We start from the raw sequence: 26,167 nt of genomic DNA on the forward strand, positions 1-26,167 counted from the left end.
ATTTTTCCGGGCAGTTTAAATCTTTTGAATGTACCTAAACATATTCTAATTCAGTTTTAAATTTTGAAAATGAAAATAAAAAAATATTTCCAAAATGTCCCCAAAAGAAAATCAAAAGAAATTTAATAAATTTTCTTTTTTCCAAAATTTGTCAAATTCTTTCAAGGTAGCGTTTTTTTTTAACCTGAGTAAAAGGAACCTGTTTCTTTCCATTTCAAAATACTGGCATGAAAAACTAAAATTTTTTTACGGGAATTTCCGGGCAAAGAAATTTAAATTCAAAATAATAATAATAATAATAATTTTTCTTTGTTTTTAACCCAAAAATAAGGAACCAACTCCTTTTTATCTATGAAAATAAAAATTTTAATTTTTTTTGGAATTTCCCGGCACGCAAAAAATTAAAATTTTTATTTTTATGGAGAATTTCCGGGCAAGGAAATTATAATTCACAATAATAATTCTTCTTCGGTTTTAAACCTGGAAATAAGGAATTAATTTCTTTCTATCTATAAAAATAATAAATTTATTTTCCGGGCATGAAAAATTAAAATTTATGTTTTACAGGAATTTCCGGGCAAAGAATTTATAATGCACAATAATAATTCTTCTTTGTTTCTAACCTGGAAATAAGAAACCAACTTTTTTCTATCTATAAAAATTAAAAATTTAATTTCTTTGCAAATTTCCGGGCACAAAAAATCAAAATTTTAATTTTTACGGGTATTTCCGGGCAAAGGAATTTAAATTCAAAATAATAATTCTTCTTTCTCTTCAACCTGTAAATAAGGAACCAACTTCTTTCTATCCATAAAAATTATTAATTTAATTTGCGGGCACGAAAAATTAAAATTTATTGTTTACGGGGAATTTCCGGGCAAGGAATTTATAATTAACAATAATAATTCTTTGTTTTCAATCCTGAAATAAGGAACAAACTACTTTCTTTCTATAAAAATTATTAATTTAATTTACGGTCACGAAAAATTAAAATTTATGTTTTACGGGCAATTTCCGGGCAAAGGAATGATAATCAATAATAATTATTCTTTTCCGTGAAAAAAGTTTTCGTTTCTCAAAAACGAAAAAAAAAAAATACTGAAACTTAAATTAAAAATAAAAAAAATTTTCCAAAAAATACCTCATCGTGATCGTCTCGATGTAGAGCGAAATTTCGGGGAAATGCCGGTACACTGCTGACATTAATATTCTTGATGTCCTTCAAATCCTTAAGTGCGTCGAGCGCATTGATATTGTCCTTGAAATGAACAATATTGTCCTTGAAATGAAGATTACGATTAAGTACCGTTTTACCCAAAACTGCCCGTGCCAATAAATTCTTATAAAGTTCATTTGGCAAAATAAATTTTCGATCCTGCCGCACATCATCCTTACTCGACGTCTCATCATTCGACGAATCCGTCTCAATTTCCACCGATGAATTCGAAACAACGCTGACAGTCGACATTTTATTTTTCTCCTTTTTTACCCCCTTGCCCCGTTTTGGAAAAAAAAATTTTTTTTTCCAAAAATTCTCAAGAGTGAGATTTTTTCATTTTTAAATAAATTTTTTTAATTTCTATTTTCTTTTACCTTTTTAGGTTATGTTTTTTTTTATACAGTCGTTAAGGTTTATTTTCGCATTCTGCGAATTTTTAAATACATATATGAATATAATTCTAATTTGTAGAAGTGTATATAGATATATTCCTCTGTTCCTTAAAATGAACCGCACTTTTTTTTTAATATTCGGAAAATAGAAGTTGGAAAAGATTTGCAATCTTAAGACACAGTGCGTTGTTTTCGTTTTTTTTGTATTTATTTTATTATAATTATATTAGTAATCAGTCCTTGGTAAAAATTATGGACGCCTATTTTTACTCGCTAATCTAAGGAACTGTTTATTATCATTAAATAGTTAGGAACTTTATTTTTTTTTTGTAATTTTTTAATTACGCCATTATTCTGCTTTCCAAAAAACTACGGACTAGGAAATTTGTTTGTAAATTGAAAAATAGGAACTTTGGTTGATCATCAATCGCCTCGTTGGAAAAAAAAGGAACGCTCGCAAAAATTTGGCAGAAAGAATTTTCTTTTGTTTTAGTTAATTGTCCGACGGGCGTTGTTGCTGTTGAAAGGCATCGAGAAACTTGAGCGCGATCTTTCGATCCGGAAGTCGTAGAGTTCCTCCAGAATTCATTAATATTCTGGTGGGGGAGGGAGGTTCCTCTTCGTCGGCGATTTCACGCTCCTCTTCCATCACTGAATTCGGGAAATTATCACTGGTTGAATGAAGAGGTGGGGGGAGAAGTGGGCGGAGCCTCGAGGAAGGAAGTAATTAGTGGAAAAAAAGGGGAGGTCCTCCAGGAAGGAAATTGTCACTGAAAGGAAAGGGAATTAAATATGCGCGGACCAATTAGAAAGCTGGGCCTCGAGGAGGAGAATTTTCACTGAAAGGATAGAGGAAGAGAAGGGAATTCACCACTGGAAGGATAGAGAGATTAAAAAGGACAGGCCTGAGGAAGAAGTGGGCGGAGCCTCGACGTGGGAAGGAAAAGGAAAGAGAGAGAAGTGGGCGGAGCAATGAGACAGCGGGCCCTGGACGCGCGGAGTGGTGGGAGGCGCGCCAATGAGACAGTGGGGCCTCGACGCGCGGATTGGAAGGGAGGCGGGCCTTGTGCGTGGGAAGCGCGGCGCGTGACTTCGTGCGTGTGGCGCCGGCGTGTGGTGGGGGTAGCCGGACGGTCAGTCACTGACCGGCAGTCGTCGTGTGCGGATCGAAATTTTTCCCGCGCGCCAAACCGTTAATTGAAATTCAAATCAATTTCTCTCGCTTGTTGACGATAGGTTGGGGGGGTGGGGGAGTTTTCTCAAGACCGGAATTGAGGTTTTCTTATGTGCGCGACCGGAGGAACCGCGCGACTGGTTGATGCAGTTCGCGGCTGAGTATAAGGAAGCGGAAGCCGGCGCTCTCTCCTCGCCAAGGAAAGGCGCGCACGCTTCGCCGTCTACGTCGTGTTCTTTTTTACTTCCTTTTTCTCTTCTCCGCCAAGGCTGCAAAAGAAGAAGAAGTAGGAGGAGAAGAAGGTGGTTGGGTGGCTGTTACCGCCCGAGGATATAAGAGGGTGGGTGGTGGTGGTGGGTTTTTTCTTCTTTCTTTTCTATTCTTTTTTTTTTTTGTAAAAAGTGAAGAAAAAGTCGTAGAGTTGGGCGCGAGGAACCCGCGAAGAAACAGATAAATATAGATATTTTTCCAACAGAGGCGTGCGCGCGGGCGCACCACGAATTGGATGGAGAGAAAAAAAAGCGGAAATAAAAGGCGATGGTGAAAAAAATAGAAGAAAAAAAAGTGGAGAGAGGGGGAGGGGGGGTGGAATATATGGAGGGCAGTTCCCGCGACAGTCAAAGGAGGGAATGAGGATAGATGCGCAGTGCATTCTGCGCGCGACGATTGGAAGGAAAGTATAGAGAGAAAAAAAAGAGAAAATATATTGTGGGTGGTTACCACCCTCATTCACCCCCCCCCCATTCGCCTCTCGAAAGAACGTAACACACATCGAGGCGTCGTCGACGTTAGGCACGAAATAGAATTTTACTGGAAATTTTTTTCACCACTTCTCGTGGCCTCTCTCTTTTCTTCTGGGGGAGACATTTTTTTCTCAAGCAGTTCTTATAAAACAATAGAAAATTTTTTACTAAACAAAAATTATTGTAGTCAGTATCATTTTGAATTTTGGGTTCATCATTATAAAATTAAAATATGATCTGTGGGACAAAAGGTAAAATATTTTCCTAGGGACAGAAATTAAAATATTTTACCAGAGACAAGTGTTAAATAATTTTTTAAGAGACAAGAATTAAAATATATTTCTGGAGCCAGAAGTTAAAATATTATTTTCGGGACAGAAAATTAAAAAGAATTTTGGGACAAGAATTAAAAGATTTTCCTAGGGACAGGAATTATAATATTTTTCCGTGGAAAATAACTAAAATATTTTTCTAGAGACAAGAATTAACATATTTTTCTGCGGACAAAAATTAAAATATATTCTAAGGGACAGAAGTTAAAATATTTTTCTCGGGACAAAAACTAAAATATTTATCTAGAAATAAGAATTAAAATATTTTTCTCGGGACAAAATGTAAAAGAGTTTTTAAGGTCAAGAATTAAAATATTTTCATAGGGACAGGAATTAAAATTTTTTTTGGGACAAAAATTAGAATATTCTTCTAGGGACAAAAAGTAAAATATCTTTCTAGATACAAGAATCAAAATATTTACTTACGAACAGAAGTTAAAATATTTATCACCAGACAAAAAGTAAAAGTATTTTATCAGGGACAAATACGAAATTTTTTTTTTAAAAAAAGAATTAAAATATATTCCTAGGGACAGAAATTAAAATATTTTTTTCAGGATAAAAACTAAAATATTTCTTTATAGGCAAGAATTAAAATATTTTTGTAGCGACAGAAGTTAAAATATTCTTTTCGGGACAAACATTTAAATATTTTTCTCTGGACAAAAATAAAATATTTTTATAGGACAGAAGTTAAAATATTCTTTTCGGGACAGAAAATTATATATTTTTCTCGGGTTAATTAAACTAAAAGAATTTTCTAAGAACAAGAGTTAAAAAATATTTTTTTCGGGACAAAAAATAAACTTTTCTATTAGGGACAGAAAGTAAAATGTATTTCTAGAGATAAACAGTAAAATATTTTTCTAGAAACAAGAATTAAATTATTTTCTTAGGAACAAAAGTTAAAATATTCTTTTCCGGACAACAAGTAAAATATTTTACCAGGGGCAAAAATTGAAATATTTTTTTGGGACAGAAGATGAAATATTTTTTTAGATGACAGAATTAAAATATTTTCTTAGGGACAGAATTTATAATCTTTTACACTGGACAAAAACTAAATTATTTTTCTAGAAATATGGATTAAAAAATTTTCCTAGCAAAGAAACAATTTTTTTAGAGAAAAAATTAAAATATTTTTCTCGGGACAGAAGCTAAAATAATTTTTTTGAAACAAGAATTTAAATATTTTTCTAAGAACAAACATTATAATATTCCTTAGAGACAGAAAGTAAAATAATTTCTTGGGGACAAGGATTAAAATATTTTTCTTGGGACAGAAAGTAAAAAAAAAGTTTTAAGGAGAAGAGTTAAAATATTTTTCTCGGGACAGAAAGTAAAATATTTTCCTAGGGACAAAAATTAAAATATTCCTATGGGACTAAAAGTTAAATATTTTTCTAGGGACAAACATTAAAATATTTTTAGGGACAAATATTAAAATATTTTCTCAGGGACAGAAGTTAAAATATTATTTTCGGGACAGAAAGTAAAATATTTTCCTAGGGACAGAATTGGTATTTTTAACAGGAAAAAATCTTATATGGTTTCCTAGAGACAAGAATTAAGATATTTACCTAGAGACAAAAATTATTAAAATATTTTTCTACTGACAAAAGGCAAAATATTTTTTTTCACTAAAAAGTATAAATATTTTCCTAAAGAGCAATTCTAAATTAAATATAAAATTTAATAACTCTATTCAAAAAGTTTAAATTAACTTTTTCGAAAATCAGTTTTTTAAAAAAATAGGAAATAAACTTTTTCTCATGGAAAATAATCTCTCCCATTTTTTGCCTTCTCACGCGAATAGAAAGCATTTCGACGTTCTTTGTGGTAAAATAGAGGAAGGTGGATACGGAAGAGAAGATCAAAAAAAAAATACAAGGACCCTTGAGTTCTCAAAATACGGGCAATTGTAAAAAAAACTTTTCAAGAAATCCACCTCTCTCTCTCTATCACTCTTTCTTGTTTCTCTTCCGGGTGCCGCCCTAAAAAACCAAAACACAAATAATATTGTATTCGCTCACCGCAATAGAAAAAAAACGGGATCGCGTGGATACAGAAAGAGTAAAAAAGAAAAAGAGAGAGAAGGAGCCAAGGGAGAAAAAAAGAGGGCTGGTTTTCATGAGGCTATTTAAGAATGATCGAAAAAGAAAAAAAGGATCCCGAGTGTGAAACGATCTGCATGTCAATAGTATAATGGTAATTGGGGATGCACCGTTATATATATGAGGAGAAAAAAAATACCTACCTCTCTCGTTCCTTGAATGAGAATCTTTAAAACTGGGTGAGAGTCACGTTCATCTTGTGTGTGTGTGTGCGTGTGTCGATGACCTAACCCTACCTGCCTCACTACTTCCGGTTCCGGAAAAAAGAGGTGGGGGTCATTTTCCGTCACTAACAGTTAGGAAATTATTTTTATTAAGGTTTTTCTTTTGCGAATCGAATTTTTAGTCTTGAGAATTTTCCTTGACTTTCTTAGGTTTCCACTATTTTATTCTATTCTATTTTTACTATAGATTTTCTCACTCTACAATTAAAAAAAAAAAAAAAAAAACTGGGACATTATCTTTTTTTACTGCCATCATTTTTTTCGTCACTCTTGAACTCTCTCCGTCTCTTTAGATTTACTACTGTCTCTCTTAGGCCTTTTCTCTCTCTTTTTGATTTAAAAAAAGTCAGAAAAAATCAATAAAAACCAAGAAAAAAAACTGGGACATAATGTCCCAGTTTTTTTTATCTCTTCTTACTATTATCACTTTTCTGTTATTCTTTAACTCTCTCTGTCGCTCTACTACTATTTCACTTAGACCTTTTCTGTCTCTTTTCGATGAACAAAAAAAATGTAAAAAAACAAAATAAAAAAAGTAAAAAATTTTTTTTTAAAACTGGGACATTATCTTTTCTTACTGTCATCATTTTTTGTCACATTTGAACTCTCTTCATCTCTCTATTACTATTTCTCTTAGATCTTTTTTCTCTCTCCCTCTCTCTTCGATTAAAAAAAAAAAAAAAAAAAAAAAAAAAAAAAAAGCGGAAAATTTCCCCCACCCCTTAATTTTGACATTTTTCTGTCTCTCATGAACTCTCTCTTTTTATTTCCCTCCGTCTCTCTATATAATCACTTTGGGAGAATGAAATTATTCGACAAAAGTAACTTTCCCAAGAGATCGTTTATCTCAATTGGTCTCATAATTTTCTAAGCGGCGTGAAAAGTCGGAAAGGAAAATAAATTTACTCCTCTCTCTGTATATTGCGAGTGAAGGCAACACGATCTGCACCAAAAGTTTTTGACAAAAAAAAATTAAATCAATTTTCAATTTGCAAATTTTTTTTTTTTTTTTTAGAACTAGAGGAAAAAAGTTCAATTTTTGAACTTTAATATTTGCGCCACTAGACTTTTTAGTTTGTTACCAAAGATATTTTATTTAGTGTTTTATTTTTTAAAACAATAATTTTTTTCTCTTTTAAAAAAAGTTTTAAAAAAGATTTACACCCCAAATTACTTTTTTATTTTTTCTTCTATTTCTAATTTCTATTAAAAAGAATTTTTTATTTGTCTATCAAAAAACGGTTTTTTTTAAAAAAATAAAAACTTTTTTCAAGAAAAAATAATTTGTTGTGATAGAAAAATATTATTTTTTTAAATATAAAATACATTTCTGAATTGAATTTCATTTCTTTCCAACAGGAAATAATTCTTTAAGTAGGAAAGAATTTTTTTTTAATAGAACAAATTTTTTTTTCAAAAAGAAAATAATTTTTCTAATTAGAAAATAATTTTTTTAAATAGAAAATAACATTCTTAAATAGAAATAAAGTTCTTTAAGTAGAAATTAAACACTTTTATACATCGAAAATAACTTTTTTTAGTAGAAAATAACTTTTTTTAACGGAATTCAAGTTCTTTTAGTAGAAAATAAATTTTTTAAAATGAAAACTAACTTTTTAAAACAGAAAATAATTTTTTAAGCATAAAGAATTTATTAGTTTTCATAGAAAATAATTTTTTTAAAAAATAAACAAATTTTGTTGTAATAAAAAAGAACATTTAAAAAAATAAGTTTTTATTTTATTTATTTACGGGCATTAAATAACTTTTTTAAATAGAAATTAACATTTGTAGGTGGAAAATAACTTTTTCCATATAGAAAATAATTTTTTAAGAATAAGAAATCACTTTATAAAATAGAAAATAACTTTTGTCAGTAGAAAATAATTTTTGTCTAATAGAAAATAACTTTTGTAAGAAGAAAATAAGTTTTTTAAAATGAAAAATGATTTGAATAATAGAAAATAATTTTTTTAAATAAAAAAATTTTTTTTTACTAGAAAATAACTTTTTCAAACGGAAATTAAGTTTTCAAAAATTAAAAATAACTTTTTTAAATAGAAAGTAACTTTTTTAAGTGTAAAATAATTTTTTTCAAAAAGAGAATAATTTTTTAAAAATAAGAAATAACTTTTCGAATTAGAAAATACTTTTTTTTAAATAGAAAATAACTTTTTTAAGTAGAAAATAACTTTTTAAAAATAAAGAATAACTTTTTTAGAGAAAAAATAATTTTTTTAAGTAACATATACTTTTTGGAAATAGAAAAGAACATTTATAAATAAAAAAAATATTTTTTTTTAATTAGAAAATTACTTTCTTTGTAGAATCTAAATTTTTTTGTATTTTTTTTAAAGGAAAATACTTTTTTTTTAATAATTGTTTACTTATGCGACTTTTCCTAGTTTTGCGAATTTTTTTCTAATTAAATGAACCAATTATTAAACTTTTTCAAAATAGAAAAATAAAAAAAGAAAAATTTTTTTCGTAAAAGATGAAATTGGAAATTTTTGTCAACCAGAGAAAAATTAGGAGTGGGTGGTAAAGAGAGAGAGAAAGAGAGTGAGAGAGAGTGTCAGGTCAATTGACGTGGAAGGTGTGTTTGTTGGAGGGAAATTAAAGAAGCGCTAAGCCGGGTGCTAAACTGAAGAACCACTTGTTGAACAGCTCGGCACAGTGATCGTGGAATGGGGTGGTAAACGAGGAAAGTGGTGCCGTTGGCAGAGGGTCGAGGGCGTAAGGGAGAGGGGAGCAAGTGGGTGGAGGGAGGTGGAAGGGTGCAGATATGCAGATGAGGGAAACCCCTGTCCCCGTCCCCGTCCCCCTCTCTCACTCTCCTTTGTGTAACTAACTTCTAACTTTACCGTAACGCGGCCTGTGGCCTTCCACTTTGCCAACCTTACACTCTATTCTCTGCGCCCTTTCCCCCCACCACTCCCTTGCCGCCAAGCGTGTTCCCCCCACCCCGGCATCGTCAAGTAACCGACACTTCAACCACTCAGAGCCTCTCACCACCTCTCAGGATTCATTCAAGGGTCTCGAGAAATTAATTCGCCCAACTTTAAGTTAGTTTCTTAAATCCGGTTTTCATTTCTCTTTGAAAAATCTTTCTTTCCCTCTCCTCTCATCTCTCTCTTAATCTCACTCTCTTATTACTCTCACTTTTGTAATATTTAATTTTTTTAATCGCAAACAATTTTTCTTTTTTTTTTGTTTTTAGAAAAAAGTTACGAATATTAATTTGAAAAAATTTATTTGCTTCAGAAAACGCGACTGCTGTGGTGAAAAGTTAAAATATAATATATGGGACAAAAATTAATATATTTTTCTAGGGACATCAATTAAAGTATTTTTGGGACAAAAATAAAAATATTTTTTTAGAGGCAAGAATTAAAATAACTTTCTAGGAACAAAAGTTAAAATATTCTTCTCGAGACAAAAAGTAAATTATTTTTCTAGTGACACAAATTAAAATCTTCTTTTCGGGACGGAAGTTAAACTATTCTTTTTGGGACAAGAACTAGAATATTTTTCTAGAGACATGAATAAAAATATTTTCCCAGGGATTAATATTAAAAATATTTTCCTAGGACAAAAGTTAAAATATTCTTCACGGGACAAAAAGTAAAAAACTCCACTTGGGACAGATATTAAATTATTTTTCGAGGGACAAAGACTAAAATATTTTTCTAGAGACAAGAATTAAAATACTTTCCTAAGAAAAGAAGACAAAATATTATTCTTGGGATAAGAAGTAAAATACTTCCTAGGAACAGAAGTCAAAATATTCTTCTTGGGACAAAGAGTAAAATACTCCCCTAGGGACAAAAATCGAATTATTTTTACAGGGACAAAAATACTTTTCTAGATACAAGAATTAAACTACTTTCCTCGCAGCACGTTAAAATATTTTCCTAGGGACGGAAATTAAAATATTCATTTGGGGACAAAAACAAAGATTTTTTAAGAACAAGAATTTAAATATTTTTCTTGGGACAGAAGTTGAAATATTCTTCTCGGGACATAAAGTAAAATATTTTCCTAGGGACATTAATTAAAATATATTTTTCTGTACAAAAACTAAAATATTTTTCTGGAGACAAGAATTAAAATATTTTCCTAGGGACAGAAGTTAAAATATTCTTTTCGAGACAAAAAGTAAATTACTCTCTTAGTAACACAAATTGAAATCTTCTTTTCAGAAAGGAAGTTAAACTATACTTCTTGGGACAAGAACTAGAATATTTTTCTAGTGACAAGAATAAAAATATTTTCCTAGGGACTAAAATTAAAATATCTTCCTAGGGACAGAAGTTAAAATATTCTTCTTAGGTCAAATGAAAATACTTTTTTTTAGGGAAAAACGTTAAAAGATACTTTTCGGGGCAAAAAGTAAAATATTTTTCTAGGGACAAGAATTAAAAGATTTTCCTAGAGACAGAATTTAAAATATTCTTCTCGGGTCAAAAAATAAAATTATTTTCCCAGAGACAAAAGTTAAAATATTTCCCTAGGGACAGAAATGAAAATATTCATTTGGGGACAAAAGCAAAGATTTTTTAAGAACAAGAATTTAAATATTTTTCTTGGGACAGAAGTTGAAATATTTTTCTAGAGACAAGAATTAAAATATTTTCCTAGGGACAGAAGTTAAAATATTCTTCTTTTTGGGTCACAAAGTAAAATATTTCTCTAGGGACAAAAATTAAAATATTCTCTTTTGGACAAGAACTGAAATATTTTTCTACAAACAAGAATTAAAATAGTTTTCCAGGGACATAACTGAGACAATTTTCCCCAGAGAGTAAAAATTAATTTTTATCCCAAAGAACCAAAAATTAAAACACTTTTTCCCATTTCAGGCAAGTTGGGACATTACCTTCGAATAAAAAAATCCCCAACAAAATTTTCTTCAAATAATAAAAATTTCTTTGAAATAAGATTAAAATTTCCATTTCGAGGCAAGCGAAATTCCATTTGAAATGAAAGAAAGAAAGAAAGAAAAGAAGGAAAAAAAAACTGTTTCTCGAATAAGTTAGATTTAGCGTGTGTATAGAAAGGAGGGAGAGAGAGAGAGGGAGAAGCAAAAAAGATGGAGAAGGGGAAGAACCGACTTTTTCTTTAATCTCGTAACTTACAAAATTTTCCCCGGTAGCTCTGCAGCAAAAGCAGAGGAAAAGTCTTTTTTCTCGCGTTACTGTATTTTTTTTCTTCTACTTTTCTTTTTGTCTGTCGGTGTATGTGTATGTGTGTTTTTTCTTCTTCTTCGTTTTTTTATTTTTTATTTTTTTTTTGCGAGAAAAATCAGAAGGAAAGGACGCCTGGCGCCGGGACGTCGGCGACGAACAGTCTCGACCCAGATCGCATCGTCTCCTACGTGGCTCCAGGTTCTTTCTTATTTTCTCTTACTTTCACATTGCAAACCACCCCCCCCTCCCTCCTCCAACTTTTCTCTCTCCCCCCCCCCTTTTGACTCTTACGCTTTCTCTTCTCTACCCTTTGGGGTAGGTTTTTCCTTACAACTTCCAAGCCCCCGTTTTTTCTTTCTCAAACCACTTTCCCCCCTTCGTCTCTTTTTTATTTCCCCCCGCTTCCTTCTTACCCCTTCTTTTTATTCTTCCCCTCTTTCTTCTTTTCCTCTTCTTTTTTATTGCCCCTCTCTGTTTATTTCCCTCCTCTTTTTTCTTACCCCCCCCCTTTTTCTCTTTTGTCCCATTTTATTTTCTCTATTTTCCTCTTTAGTCCCATTTTATTTTATCCATTCTTCTTCTTTGTCCCATTTTTATTTTTCCAATTTTCTTCATTGCTTCCTTTTATTTTTCTGTTATTTCTTTATTATGCTATTTTATTTTTCCATCTCTTCTTTTTTGTCCCCTTTTATTCTCCTACTTTTTCATTATTGTCTTGTTTGATTTTTCACTTTTTTCTTTCCTTGTCCCGTTTTATTTTTCACTCTTTTTTCCTTGTCGTTTTTTATTTTCTTCTTTCTTTATTGTCCCTTTTATTTTCTCTTTTTTTTGATGTCCCTTTTATTTTCTCTTTTTCTTTGATGTCCCCTTTTATTTCCACGTTTTCCTCATTGTCCCGTTTTATTTTTCACTCTTCTTTTCCTTGTCCCTTTTTATTTTTCATTTTTTTAATGTCCCATTTTATTTTTCTCCTTTTTCCGTATTGTCTCGTGTTATTTTTCACTCTTTTCTTTATTGTCCCCTTTTATTTTCCTCGATGTTTCTTATTGTCCCCGTTTATTTTTCATTTTTTCTTGTCCTCTTTTACTTTCCTCCTTTTTGCCCATCGTTCCCAAAAGCCGATTGTTTTCGAACTAGTAGAAAATAGAGACAGAAAGAAAAAATAGAGAGAGAAACTACAGAATGAAAAGAGAGAGAGAGAGAGAGAGAGAGAGAGAGAGAGAGAGAGAGAGAGAGAGAGAGAGAGAGAGAGAGAGAGAGAGAGAGAGAGAGAGAGAGAGAGAGAGAGAGAGAGAGAGGGGAGAAAGAGGGGAGAAAGAAAAGTAAAGAGAAAATCAAGAATGAAAGAATAAAGAGGAGAAAGAAAAGTAAAGGGAAATTTGAGAAGGAGGAGAAAATATAGAGAGAGAAAGAGAGAAAATAAAAATAGAGATAGAGAGGAAAGACGAAGGAGGGGGGATGGGGGAGGGAATTTCTGAAATATATGTGAGCACACAATTTCTATTTCTTAACCCATCACACAAAAACAGGAACACGCACCTACACAAATAGATTGTGAGCTGCTTTTTCCACTCGGCGAGAGCAAAAGAGAGAGAGAGAGAGAACGAGAGACCCCCCTTGAAGATTTTTCTTAGGTGGCCCAGTTCGTCCCCATTGGTTATTGCCTTCTCTGTACCACCCAACCCTCTTATCGTTCTGGTGTTCTTTTTTTCATCCTCTCACCCCACTTTAACCCCCCCTCACTCCCAACCACCCACTCTCCTCACCACACGGCCACCACCTATGTACGCCATCTCATATTCTCATACCACTTCACATGTACGTGAATCTCTTGAATCCCGAGTCTCTAACCGCTTTTTCTAACATCCCTCTACTCCCCCTCCTCTCTCTCCCTCTCTTTCTTTGCTTTCTCAATTTTCCCTCTTTTTTGTCGAATGCCTCCCTTCTTTTCTTTGGTATTTTATTAGTTAACAGTTGGGGATTTTTGAGAAAAAATTTTTTTCGTTTAATGTTGGTTAGTGTCCCATTTTTTGGCATTTAGCCTATTTAGCCAATTTGCCTTTTTTTCTGTATTCCCTCTGGGGGGATATTTTACTCAATGTCAATATTTACTTTCTTTACTCTAAATTAGCTTACCCCACGTGAATATATTTTTCGCCACTCTAAAGAATAATTGTAAAGGATAAGCAACTAATTTCTTTTAAATTCTGTCCCTATTTAAATTTTCGATTGATTACACAAAGTTCTAATTTTGTTTCAGTATTCCTGAAGACAGACATCTGGATCTACTATTTCTCTCTGATTCTCATTGTAAAGGATTCAAATAAAAACATTAATAATTTAACTTTAATTCAACAGTTACTGTTTCTTAAAACCTGTCCCTCAATATCAGAACAATATTTTGACCATCAAAGAAGATTTATAAATTAGATATTGTTGAGTGCCAGAATTAATTGAAAGTTGAGGATAGAATAAGAGGTTCAGCCATGTCAGGTACCCAAAAAGATGCACCTAACTTCAAAAACCAATTAGATTTGTATTCTAGATTCCTGAGTGCCAGCAGTCTGAACCTCTCAAAACACTGTCTGGGAAACCTCCCAGGGGGCAAAAAACCATCATTGTTTTAAAAAAGTTCCAAAAACGTTTTTAGAACGTTTCATGTCTGCCAAATAATGTTCCAAAAACGTTCCATTGCTTTTAAAACGTTTTAGAAACATATAACGTTTTTGGGACGTTATTTAGCAGACGTGAAACGTTCTAAAAACGTTTTTGGAACGTTTCTAAAACAATATGATGGTTTTATGACCACTGGGCTGAAACTATTCATATTAGAAATTTTTAAAATCCACTTCAGCGTTAGAGACAAGATTGCAAGACGAACGGAAAGAGACAGTTTTTGAGGGGATTTCTTCAGGAACGTCCGAATTCCTCTAAACAAATTTGGGTGATGACATTCAAACAAATCTGCAAGGTAGCAGATAATCATTAAGTAATAACTTAATATCACAATAATAAGTAGGTCCTTCCCACCAAAATGTCGTCGTTCAATAAAAAGAATCGACAAAGGGGAATCGAGGCAGTTGCTCGTGAATCTTGGCGAAACAAAGTATGTTTGGCCATGGTAGCCTAAGTAGTAGACTAAAGGCAGTAGTTGCCTTCAGTCTCAGGAAGTGACTCAAGAGTATTTTATTGAGTAATTTAAAAGAGTAATTGACATAGTATTTTGTCATATTGTGAAAAATATTAAGAAAGTTAAAAAGATAATAATAAAACTAAAATAAATCCTAATAGAAGATTAAAACTCTTCAACACAGTTAAAGTGAGTATTAACCTTTAAATAAATTATTTGTTTCCTTAGAGCATTAACGTTCACTACGGGGTGAAATAATTTAATTGTTTAATATTTTATTAAGTAATAAATAAATTTATTCTTAACAGTTATCAAGGTTCGTTAGGACATCCGTGGGACTCATGTCTGATTTATATAGACTCATGTCTGTTATGTCTATGGCTAACTGGTTACTTTCGGACAATCAGCTTCAAGATACCTTTGATTCAGTACTACAAGGTTATGTAGGATTGGTTTAAGAAAAAGGAAATGGAATAAATAAACCAGGGGAACATAATTTATGTTGATGGCAGACAACTAATGCTGGGCCTACTAAAAACCGTCGTCGTTTATTCGGAGTCCTTGATTCAGCCCTAGAAACGTGGCAAGACTGTTGCCTTTGGGAGATAGACTAGGTCTTTGGGAGAAAGGTTTAAGCCTATCTCACTAAGACTAAAGTCTTAAGGAAGACTTTAGTTTAAAAAACTAAAGGCTTTTTGCCAAGCCTTAAAGCTTAATGATGGCATAAGGCTACCTTAAAAATTCTAGCCTTCTGGACGAAGGCTAAAAACTTTAAACCACCATGAGGCTACCTTGAAGATTTTAGCCTTCGTCAGACAGGTAAAGGCTTGTCTACCGTGGTCAAAACTTAGGTACCATTTTGTCAGCTAAAAAGAAGGCTACCTTCTACTTTCGGCAGGAAGACTAACAGCTTAAGGCTACCATCAGCCCACCTTGAAAAGTTTAGCCTTCTGGTGGAAGGCTAAGGGCCGATTCCACAACTCTATTAATCAGAGTTTAAGTTTGTGAACTCGCTCCAGTAACATTACTAAACTGAGTTCACGGATTGAAACTTGAGTTAAAAAGAGTTGTGGAACCAGCTCTAAAAGTTTAAAGCTACCATTAGGCCTCGTTTATAATTTTAGCCTTGTTGAGGAAGGCTTAAGGCCATCATGACGATACCTTGAAGTTTTTAGCTGATGGGCAAAAATGACTTCTGGATCATTTAGATATTCTTAAGGAAAACCTAGAGGTAGCCATTCTAAAAGTATTTGACGGTCGTGATTGGTTGTGGAAATCACATGATGACAGTCGCGAGTGGTTGAAATACGATGATGACGTTCGCTGGTGGTTGAAATAATTTCAAATTTTTGTGCGCGCGCAGTTTTGAGGTTCTAATTTATTCCACGTGGTCGAGTGCGAGTATTATACATGATGAATATTACAGAACTGTTGTTCTGACAGTTGGCTAAGCCTGAAGTCATTTAAGAAAAAAAAAATATTACAGAACAATACAGATTACAAAGTGAAGAACACGTGTTTTTTATTTCTTAAATATTCTTCATCATTCTTAATAATATTCTTAATATAATATAGGATGATAAAAAGTGACAAAACAATAAAAAAATATATATAAAATATCATAAGTGATCAGAAGTGAAAAAATATTTTGTGATTAAAATAAGAATAAGGAGGATATACGTAAGTTTTTAAAAATTACATAAAATATTACTTTTTAGTGATAAGAATAATTTTTTCTTTTTCTGAGTAATTGCAATTAATTCAAAACTTTAAAAAAACTAATGTGAAATTTAGTAAAGTTATATTAAACAAGAAGGGGGGGGCACAACGAGCGCTCTTTTGGTTCTAGTAAAATTATAGAAATAGATAAATAGAGAGATAAAGAAAAAAATAAAGATAGAGGAAGAGAAGAGAGAAAATAAGGTAACGAAAAAAAAATTGCAGTCGAGATAATTTCGTGAGTGATTCGAATAGAAGTAAAAGTAAAAGGAAAAAAAATTCGAAGCAGTATTCTGTATAGGTAAAAAAAAAGAGAAAGAAAATAGAGAGAGAATAAATAAAATTTGATAAGTGATTTTGGGTGGTTTGTGTATGGGGGAGGGGGGTGCATTGGGCAGGAGGCGGTGCGCGCACACACAGAGCATTGAAAAGTTGAAAGAAAATGGAAAAACCGGAGAAGCTTTAACGGCCTCGGACGATATATAAATATACCTAGAGGAACGTGGCTTGAGCGCAATGCATCGCCACTCGGTTGGCGGGCTTTCGACCGTATAAAATAATAAATTAAGTCGACCGATAGAATCTGAAAGGGCTGCCATTGGTCGTTGCAGTGGAGCTCTCTTTTTCAAACCCCCTTCTCCTCCTCCTCCTCTTCTCTTTTCTCTCCTCCACCTCCACCTACTCCTACCCACCTTCTCTCTATTCGAATATCTTTTCATCTCTTTTTCTCTTTTCCTTTTTCACCGATCTTCTCGCTTTTTCTCTATACTCTCTCTTACTCTCTCCCTCTCTCTTACTCTCTCTCTCTCTCTCCCTTTCTCTCTATTTTTCTTTCTTTTTCTCTTTTTCTGTCTATTTCTCTTTCTTTTTCTCTATATTCCTCTTTTTTCTCTTTCTCTCTCTTTATTTTTCTCTTTCCTTCCTTTTCTCTCTTCTTCGCTTTCTCTCTCTCTCTCTCTTTCCCTCCTTCTTCATTTTTTTGAGAGGGAAAGAGAAAACTCTTTCCCTCTCTTTCTCTCCTTCTTTATCATCGGACAAAACGAATCTTCATCGTGCACTCGCATTCAAACAAATGGAAGGGGGTGGCCACGTCCCCCCTCCAAACGCTGGACGTATATATATATGAAAGCAATATATATAGCCGGCCATTTTGAATTAATACCTTGACGCACCGAACTGGTCAGAAAAGAGGACCGATCACAAATTCAGAATTGATTGGCATCGATAAACAATTCGCGCACGACTCTCCATTGACCTTTAAACAACATTCTTTTGTGAAAGAAAGAAAAAAAGAGAGAAAGTGGTAGGAGAAAGAAAAAGAGAGAGAGAAAAAAGAAGAATTTTCCTGAAATTATTGTTCGCGCCCTTATTCAGATCTCGAGTGTCGCCCTCTTTATCATTTTCTTGGGACAAAATCAGAAATATTTTTCTACAATAAAGAACTAAAATATTTCCCTAAGGACAGAAGTTAAAATATTATCTTCTCGGGACAAGAAGTAAAATATTTTTTTACGGGCAGAAGTTAGAATATTCTTTTCGGGACAAAAAGTAAAATATTATCTAGGGACAGAAGTTAAAATATTCTTTTTTAGGCATGATCAAAAATATTTTCATAAAAACAAGAAATAAAATATGTTTCTAGAGACAAGAATTAAAATATTTCTCCAAAGAAAATAAAATAATCTTCTCGAGACAAAAAGTATAAAATTTTCTTAGGGACAGAAGTTAAAATATTCTTTTCGGGACAAAAAGTGAAATATTCTTCTTAGGAACATAAGTTAATATATTATTTTAGGGACAAAAACTTCAATATTATTATGAGACAGAAGTTAAAATATTTTTCTTGGGACATAATCAGTAATATCATCCTAGAAAGAGGAAATAAAATATTTCCCTAGGGACAGAAGTTAAAATATTCTTTTTAGGACAAAACATAACATTTTTTTCTAGAAATAATAATAAAAATATTTTCCTAGGGACAATAGTCACAATATTCTTCTCGGGACAAAAAAGAAAATATTATCTAGGGACGGAAGTTGAAATATACTTTCTGGGACATAATCAGAAACATTTTCCTAGAAGCAAGAAATAAAATATTTTTCTAGAGACAAGAATTAAATTATTTCTCCATAGACAGAAGTTAAAATATTCTTTTCGGGACAAGAAGTAAAATATTCTTCTTAGGGACATAAGATAAACTATTATTTTCGGGACAAAAACTTAAATATTATTATGAGACAGAAGTTAAAATATTTTTCTTGGTACATAATCAGAAATATTTTCCTAGAAATGCGAAATAAAATATTTCCCTAGGGACAGAAGTTAAAATATTCTTTTTGGGACAAAACCTAACATTTTCCCTAGAAACAAATTAATTAAAATATTTCAATAGGGACAGAAGTTAAAATATACTTTCTGGGACATAATCAGAAACATTTTCCTAGAAGCAAGAAATAAAATATTTTTCTAGAGACAAGAATTAAATTATTTTTCCATAGACAGAAGTTAAAATATTCTTATCGGGACAAGAAGTAAAATATTCTTCTTAGGGACATAAGATAAACTATTATTTTCGGGACAAAAACTTAAATATTATTATGAGACAGAAGTTAAAATATTTTTCTTGGGACATAATCAGAAATATTTTCCTAGAAACAACAAATAAAATATTTCCCTAGGGACAGAAGTTACAATATTCTTCTCGACACAAAAAAGAAAATATTATCTAGGGACAGAAGTTAAAATATACTTTCTGGGACATAATCAAAAACATTTTCCTAGAAACACGAAATAAAATATTGCCTTAGGGACAGACGTTAGAATATTCTTTTTGGGACAGAAGCTCATATATTCTTCTTGCGACAGAAAGTAAAATATTTTTAGGGACAGACATTTAAATATTTATATCGTGACAAAAATTAGAATTGAAAATAAAAATATATAAATGAAAAAAATTAGAATTAAATATTTTTTGGGACAGAGAGTAACGAGGAGAGTAAGAAAGATTTTTTAGAGATAAGAATTAAAATACTTTTCTATGGGCAGAAGTAAAAATATTCTTCTAGGGGCAAAAACTAGAATATTTATCTAGAGACAAGAATTAAAATATTTTCCTAAGGACAGAAGTTAAAGAAATCTTTTCGGGACAAAAAATAAAATATTTTTCTGGGGACAACAAATAAATTATTCTCAAAGGGACAAATATAAATTTACTGAGGAGAGAAATTGTAATATTTTCCTAGGGGGCAAGAAGTAAAATTTTTTATAATCGGGTTTATCATTGTAAATTTAAAATATATTCTAATATAATTACTTTTCTGTTTTTGTAAAATTTAATTCTAAAAATATAAATTTTTTTAGTTTTACATTATTTTACTATTTACTACTATATTTTATTCTCAAAAATAAATGTAAAAATCTGACGAAAGGGGGAGGGGGTAAAAATTAGTCCTTAAAAGCGTTTCTTTGGACAGAAAGTAAAATATTATTCTAGGGACAAACAGTAAAATTCTTTCTTAGGGACAGAAATTAAAATAATCTTTTCGGGACAAATCTAAAATATTTTTTATAGGCCAGAATTAAAATATTTTCCTAGGAACAGGAGTAAAAAATATTATTCTACGGGCAGGCTGTAAAATATTTTCTTGGGGACATAAATTAAAATAATCTTTTTGGGACAAAACATAAAATATTTTTTATAAGTAAGAATTAAAATATTTTCTTTGGGACAAGAGTTAAAGTACTTTTCTTGGGACTGTAAGTAAAATATTTTTTAGAGTTAAGAACTAATGACCCCTAAATAAATATAGAATAAAAATTTTTTTTAAATCTTTTTTATAAAAGAAAAGTATTAAAAAATTTTGGATAATAAAAATAATTGCGTTTTAAAACAACAAAAAAAGAATAAAAAAAAATTACAGTAAATTGTAAGTGTAAAGATAGGAGGGTTTTTATTTGCGTCGCAGAATCACTTTCACAGGCGAGAGATGTATATAGAAGTAGACGAAGAAGAAAAAGGCGAAGGTATTCCACGTAAATTGTTAAGGGTTGGAAGGGGGGGGGAGGGTGTGCGTCCTACGCTAAGGCAAAAGGTTGTCTGGGGCAGCGTCTAGCCATGTCTATCGATTATTCTTCGTCTTCGTTGGCCCTGTTACGACCTCTTATACGAATCCCTCTTTTTTATCATGTTCCCAACCTCCCCCTCCTCCCACCCCTTTCAATTTTATCTCTTTCCTTCTTTCTCTCCTTCTCCTTCTTTCTTATACTGCTGCTCCACTCCCAGTGCCACCCTCTCCCGTCTCTTTACCGCTCCTGACCTGTCGCAAAACCACCCACGCACACCCAAACACATTTACTCTCCCCCCTCCCACTCCTCCTCACCACAACCCCCGACCTTCACTCACCGAATTTTCTACGCAGAAAACTAAATAATATTGTCATTGGAATTTTTCTTTGAAAAGAAAAAGAAAGGTAAAATGTCTTTCAAGGTCACTAAAAATTAAATTCCCCCCCTCTCCCCTTTTTTTATTGAGGAGAATTAATTTTCATTAGTCAGTGAATTAGTTTTTTTTGTCGAGGAAAGAGGCGAATGAAAAGAAATTAAGTAATTTATTGATTCCTACGTTTTATTACATCTAAAGGAGATTTGTGTGGCAAAATACGATAAAAAACTCTTTCTCGGTTAATTTTCTCTTAGTAAAATTGATATTTCCGGAGAAATTTTGATAGTAATTGACTACATTAAGGGTGAATTATGTGCCAGTAGTAATTAAAATAAAGATCGTGGATATTTAGTTTGATTCCTACTTTACCGACTGTAGGATTTTTCCTTTTCTCTACTATTATAACTGGGGAAAAACGATATTTTTGTGTATTGTTCCAATCGTATTAGTTTCGATCTGAGAAATATTTTTCTCCCCTAAAGTTTGATAATAAATTTCTATACTACCGACAATTTACACTTTCGTTCTATTTCTCCTAAAAAAAGAAGTTTCTTTATGTAAATTTTTTTACAACACTGTCTTATTTGGAGCTTCAAGTAAATCTTGATATAGAAAAAATTATCTAATTTATTGACTCTTGGTTTTTTTATTCGAAAATAGACAAAATTTTCTACTCTGTTAATTTTCGTTGGGTAGTTCTGATATTTAGTGGAAAATTTTGTTAGTAATTGAATGGTTTGATGGTAAATTATGTGCGACTGGTAATTAAATTCGAATTTATTGATTTTTAGTTTAATTTCTACTTTACCGACAGTTGGATATTTTATATTTCTGCTACGCTTAAAACAAGAGTAATTTTTGCAATAGGGGTAGATTTTTAAAAGAGGAAAAGTTAATAAATCTATTGATACTCGATTTTTATTGACTTTTACAGGGAGATTTATCTTCGATAATAGGGAAAGAAATTCTATCTCTGTCAATTTTCTTCTAGTAAAATTGATATTTGCAGAAAAATTTTGATGAAAGTTGTATATATTGATGGTAATTTATGTGCCACTGTTAATTAAAACTGAAATCGTGGATTTTTGGTTCGATTTCTACTTTACCGACTGTAGGATTTTTCCTTATTTTCTCATGTTATAGATAGGGGAAAATGGTACTTTAGTGTATTGTTTCATTAGTATTACTTTCGATCTGTGAAATGCGAGAGATCATGTTTTCCTCCAAAGTTCGACAGTAAATTTCTATACTACCGACAATTTGTACTTTTGTTCTATTTCTCCTGAAAAAGAAACTTCGTTAGGAAAATTCTTTAACACTGGCTACTTTAAAGCGTAAAGTATCGAAAGAGAAGAAATTTACTAATTAATTAAATAATTTATTGACTCTCGGTTTTTATGTTCAATTTGTGGTCGAAAATAGGAGAAAACTTTCCTTCTCTGTTAATTTTCGTCAAGTAGGTTACACATTTAGTGGCCAATTTTGCTAGTACTTGAATATTTTAAGCGTAGAGTATGTACCAGTGGTAATTAAAAACAATTCCATGGATTTTTATTTTGATTTCTACTTTACCGACCGTAGAATTTCTTTCCGTTTCTCCACTATTATAACAAGGGAAAAATGCTAAAAAAATAATTTTACAACAAAAATTAACTAATTTATTGACTCTCTATTTTTGTGTTCAAATTATGTTCGAAAATGGGAGAAAAATATCCTTCTCTGCCAATTTTCGTCAATTAGTTTTGATATTTAGTGGAAAATTTTGTTACTAGTTGATCAGTTTGACGGTGAATTACGTGCCAGTGGTAATTAAAAATGATTCTGTGGATTTTTAGTCCGATTTCTACTTTACCGACCGTAGAACTTTTTTTCTTCTCTCCAACTTTCTAGCAAGGAAAAAATACTGAAAAAAATTAATTCTACAACGATAATTAATTAATTTATTGACTCTTTGCTTTTGTGTTCAAATTGTGTTCGAAAATAGGAGAAAAATTTTCTTCTCAGCCAATTTTCGTCAAGTAGGTTTAGTATTTAGTGTAAAATTTTGTTAGTAGTTGAATACTTTGATGGTAAATTGTGTGCCAGTACTAATTAAAAACGATTCCGTTGATGTTTAGTTGGATTTCTACTTTACCGACGGTAGAATTTTTTCTTTTTCTCCACCATTCTAAATAGGGAAACAAGTTTAAATTTTGTTAGTAGTTAAATATTTTCAGCGTAAAAACTTTAAGAAACTTAAAGTTCTCAACTTTTTTATCAGTTCACTATTACCCCGTTAGTAATGGGGTAATAAATTTATATTTAATTTTTAACTAAATTCAGCAAAATAAATACAATAAAATTTGTATTTTCTAAAATAAAGAATTCAGAGAGAGAAAAAAATTTGTTGATTCACTTTTGCCAAAATTGCGTTGTGGTGAAAATGATACAGGAGGGTGGGCACATATGACGGACGGGTCGTGACCTAGGCCGCCTTGAAGGGCAGACATTTTTTAATCGATATCATTCACCCTCTCCCTCTCTTAGGGTGGCCCGGCCGGTCGTCGTCAACGATAAGAAGGAGCGGTGGGAGGGAGGGAGGGGGGTAGTGAAAAAAATACGAAGTAGGCTGTGAGTGGGAGTCGATAAAGGTCGCTGTCTATAAGTAGGCGTAGGTGGGGGAAAGAAAAAAGAGGGAGGGGAGAATTCCCTCGACTTTTTATATTTTCCCCCTACTCCTTAATTATCATTATATATTCAAAAAGCCTAAATAAACTCGATCATCATTATTTTTTGTCTCTCGCGAATTTAAAGTGGAACGACACGAAAACATTGTTAAAGGGGAGAATACTCTCTTTCCTATCTAACTTATCGTTTGAAATAAAACCCTTTTAAAGGGAGAAGAGGGAGGGGGTGAAATGGATGGAGGAGTGGGAGAGTGAAAGCTGGTGGGGGGAAGGTTGAAAATGTGGGTGGTAAAGGAGAAATCCCTTGAGGACGACCTTGATCTTAAGGTTTTACTAGCGTCTCAAGGTCGTGGTGGTACTCGCTACTGTGTATATTATAAGTCAAGATTCTAGTCACGAGATGAGAGAGGAATCAAATGTAATTTTATTTTATTTTCAAACAAAATTTTTTTTGTTTTTTGTTTCTTTCGTTTTTCGTTTCTTTTAAAAAGAATGGATTTTTCTGTATTTGTTTCCAAGGACATTTACGAATTAAAAATTAATATATTTCGAGAAAAATAGAATAGAAAAAGTGGGAAAACTGTTTTACCGACTGTTGGTAAAATGGTAATTATAATTAAATTACATTGAAAAAATTAAAATTCCCTGTAATAAATAAACTTTTCTGAATAAATTGAATATTTGTGGAAAAATAGAAGAGAAAAATAAGCTAAAACTGTTTTACCGACTGTTGGCAAAATGGTAATTGTGTCGGTAATGTAGAAAGCAATTATATTGAATTAATAGATTCCTATGAATACTAATTTAACATTTCTAGAAAAATAAAAGAGAAAAAGTGGAAAAACAGATTTGATTTATTTCAGGAAAAATAGAAAAGGAAATATTTAAAACTGTTTTACCGACTGTTGCTAAAAAGGTAATTGTATCGATAACGTAGAAATTAAAATTCCCTGTAATAAATAAACTTTTCTGAATAAATTTAATATCTGTGGAAAAATAGAAGAGAAAAATAAGAGAAGACTGTTTTACCGACTGTTGGTAAAATGGTAATTATGTCGCTAATGTAAAAAGTTATGTTCACTGGAATATAAAGACTTTTACGAATAATATTTAAACATTTGTGAAAAAATAAAAGAGAAAAAGTGGAAGAACAGATTTGATTTATTTCAGGAAAAATAGAAGAGGAAAGGTTCAAATACTGTTTTACCGACTGTTTGGTAAAACGGTAACTGTTAAAATAACGAAGAGATTAAAATTTTACTGGAATAAATAGAATTTTTGTGAATAAATGGATTATTTCGGGAACAATAGAGGGGGAAATGGTAGAATAACTGTATTATCGACTGTTGGTAAAATGGTAAATGTGTCGGTAATGTAGAAAGTAATTTGTATTTCAAATTAGAAAAATATTACCCCGTTTACATTACCAAATATTTAGAACTTGTTTGTCAAGTAGATTGTTATTAATATAGTGATTTACATGAAGTACAGGAGAAAATAAAATTGACCTGGGGTAAATTTGTACATGTGGGGTAATTTGCTGTTTTCTTTAAATCGTAATTATTAAGTTAGTGAATTTATTTATTACTCTAAATTAATTATTATTACTTTTCTAAATGTTTTTTTATTATTTCTCTCTCAAGATCAAAATATTTTTGTCAAGGAAAGAATGGGGTAATGTCGTACATAGTGAAAAAAGAGGTAAAATGGCTTACAAATAAAACCAAATTCGTTACATTATTTCTTAATGTATATAACGAAAGTTAAATAAAACTTTTTTTGAAATAAGTTAAATGTTCAACTTTACCCCACTTGAACCACTTTACCCCTTTTTTGATAGTTTTTCATTTTTGTTATTCTGAAAAATTGCTAAAAAATAAAGAGGAAAAGAAAGAGAGAGAGAGAGAGAAGGGGAAAATTCTATTAAGAGGGTAAAAGTGGAGCAGAATGTCGACCCAGTGTTTGCTTTGTACTTTTTCGAATACTTGCTTGGCTTTAAATTAAGGCGCTTATTTTTCTCGCCCTTCGCGACTACCCGTTACACTTTATTCGCAGGGTTAACATTCAAGCCGATAGCGTCAGAGGATGTAAGGAAAAATTTTCAAAAATTATCCACTCTATTTGAAAATTCGGTGTTAAAATTACCATTTTTGGGGTAATGTGGAACTTTTTGGGGTAAAAATTACCAATTATTATTATCGCTCTAAAAAGTTTGGTTCAAAATTACACAGAGAGTTGTACTTTTAACACTAGTTTTTTGGGGTCAATAATAATAACAATAGTTATTATTACCCAAAAAACTTTAGTTCCACATTACCCCGATAGTTTTCCAACAGTATGAATTATTCCAATTCCCTGGAAAAATTTTAACATTTCACCAAATAGTTTCGTGCCACATTATCCCAATTGTTTTGGTGCCAAATTACCCTTATAGTTACGTGACACTTTATCCCAACAATATTGTGTCTCATTACCCCAAAAGTATTGTGTCACATTATCTTAATCGTTTTGTCATTCGTTCCCCGTACACTCTGGTATTTTTCCAAATAGTTTTGTGTCACATTACCCCAATTGTTTTGTGCCAAATTACCCCAGTAGTATAGTGTCATATCACCCTAGTTGTTTGCTAAAACATTCCCTGAAAACTTTTGTCATTTTGTCAAATAGTTTCGTGTCACATTATCCCAGTTGTTTTGTGTTACATTGCCCCAAATTCCTTGTGCCAAATTACCCCAATAGTTACGTGCCACATTACCCCAATAGTTTTGTAACAAATTCTTAGTAAAATTGAGTCATATTTCGACAAATAGTTTTGTGCCACAT

The 26,167-nt window shown here is 31.8% G+C and overlaps 1 protein-coding gene across 2 annotated transcripts in view; it reads right to left on the reverse strand.

Moving 5' to 3' along the window:
- Window positions 1-26,167, reverse strand: part of LOC122512665 (zinc finger protein rotund-like) — a 351,867-nt gene that overhangs the window by 234,209 nt on the left and 91,491 nt on the right. Inside the window, exon 1 of one of the 2 annotated variants that reach the window (XM_043628634.1) lies at window positions 1,142-1,483. The exons of the other annotated variant lie outside the window; for it this stretch is intronic. Coding sequence (XP_043484569.1) covers window positions 1,142-1,468 — 327 coding nt within the window. The 5' untranslated portion in view covers window positions 1,469-1,483. Of the gene's footprint in view, window positions 1-1,141; window positions 1,484-26,167 lie in introns of those variants that run through there. 2 annotated transcript variants of the gene reach the window in all.

Source organism: Leptopilina heterotoma, unplaced genomic scaffold, assembly GCF_015476425.1.
Source record: "Leptopilina heterotoma isolate Lh14 unplaced genomic scaffold, ASM1547642v1 Lhet_123, whole genome shotgun sequence".
NCBI classification, from domain to species: Eukaryota; Metazoa; Arthropoda; class Insecta; order Hymenoptera; family Figitidae; genus Leptopilina; species Leptopilina heterotoma.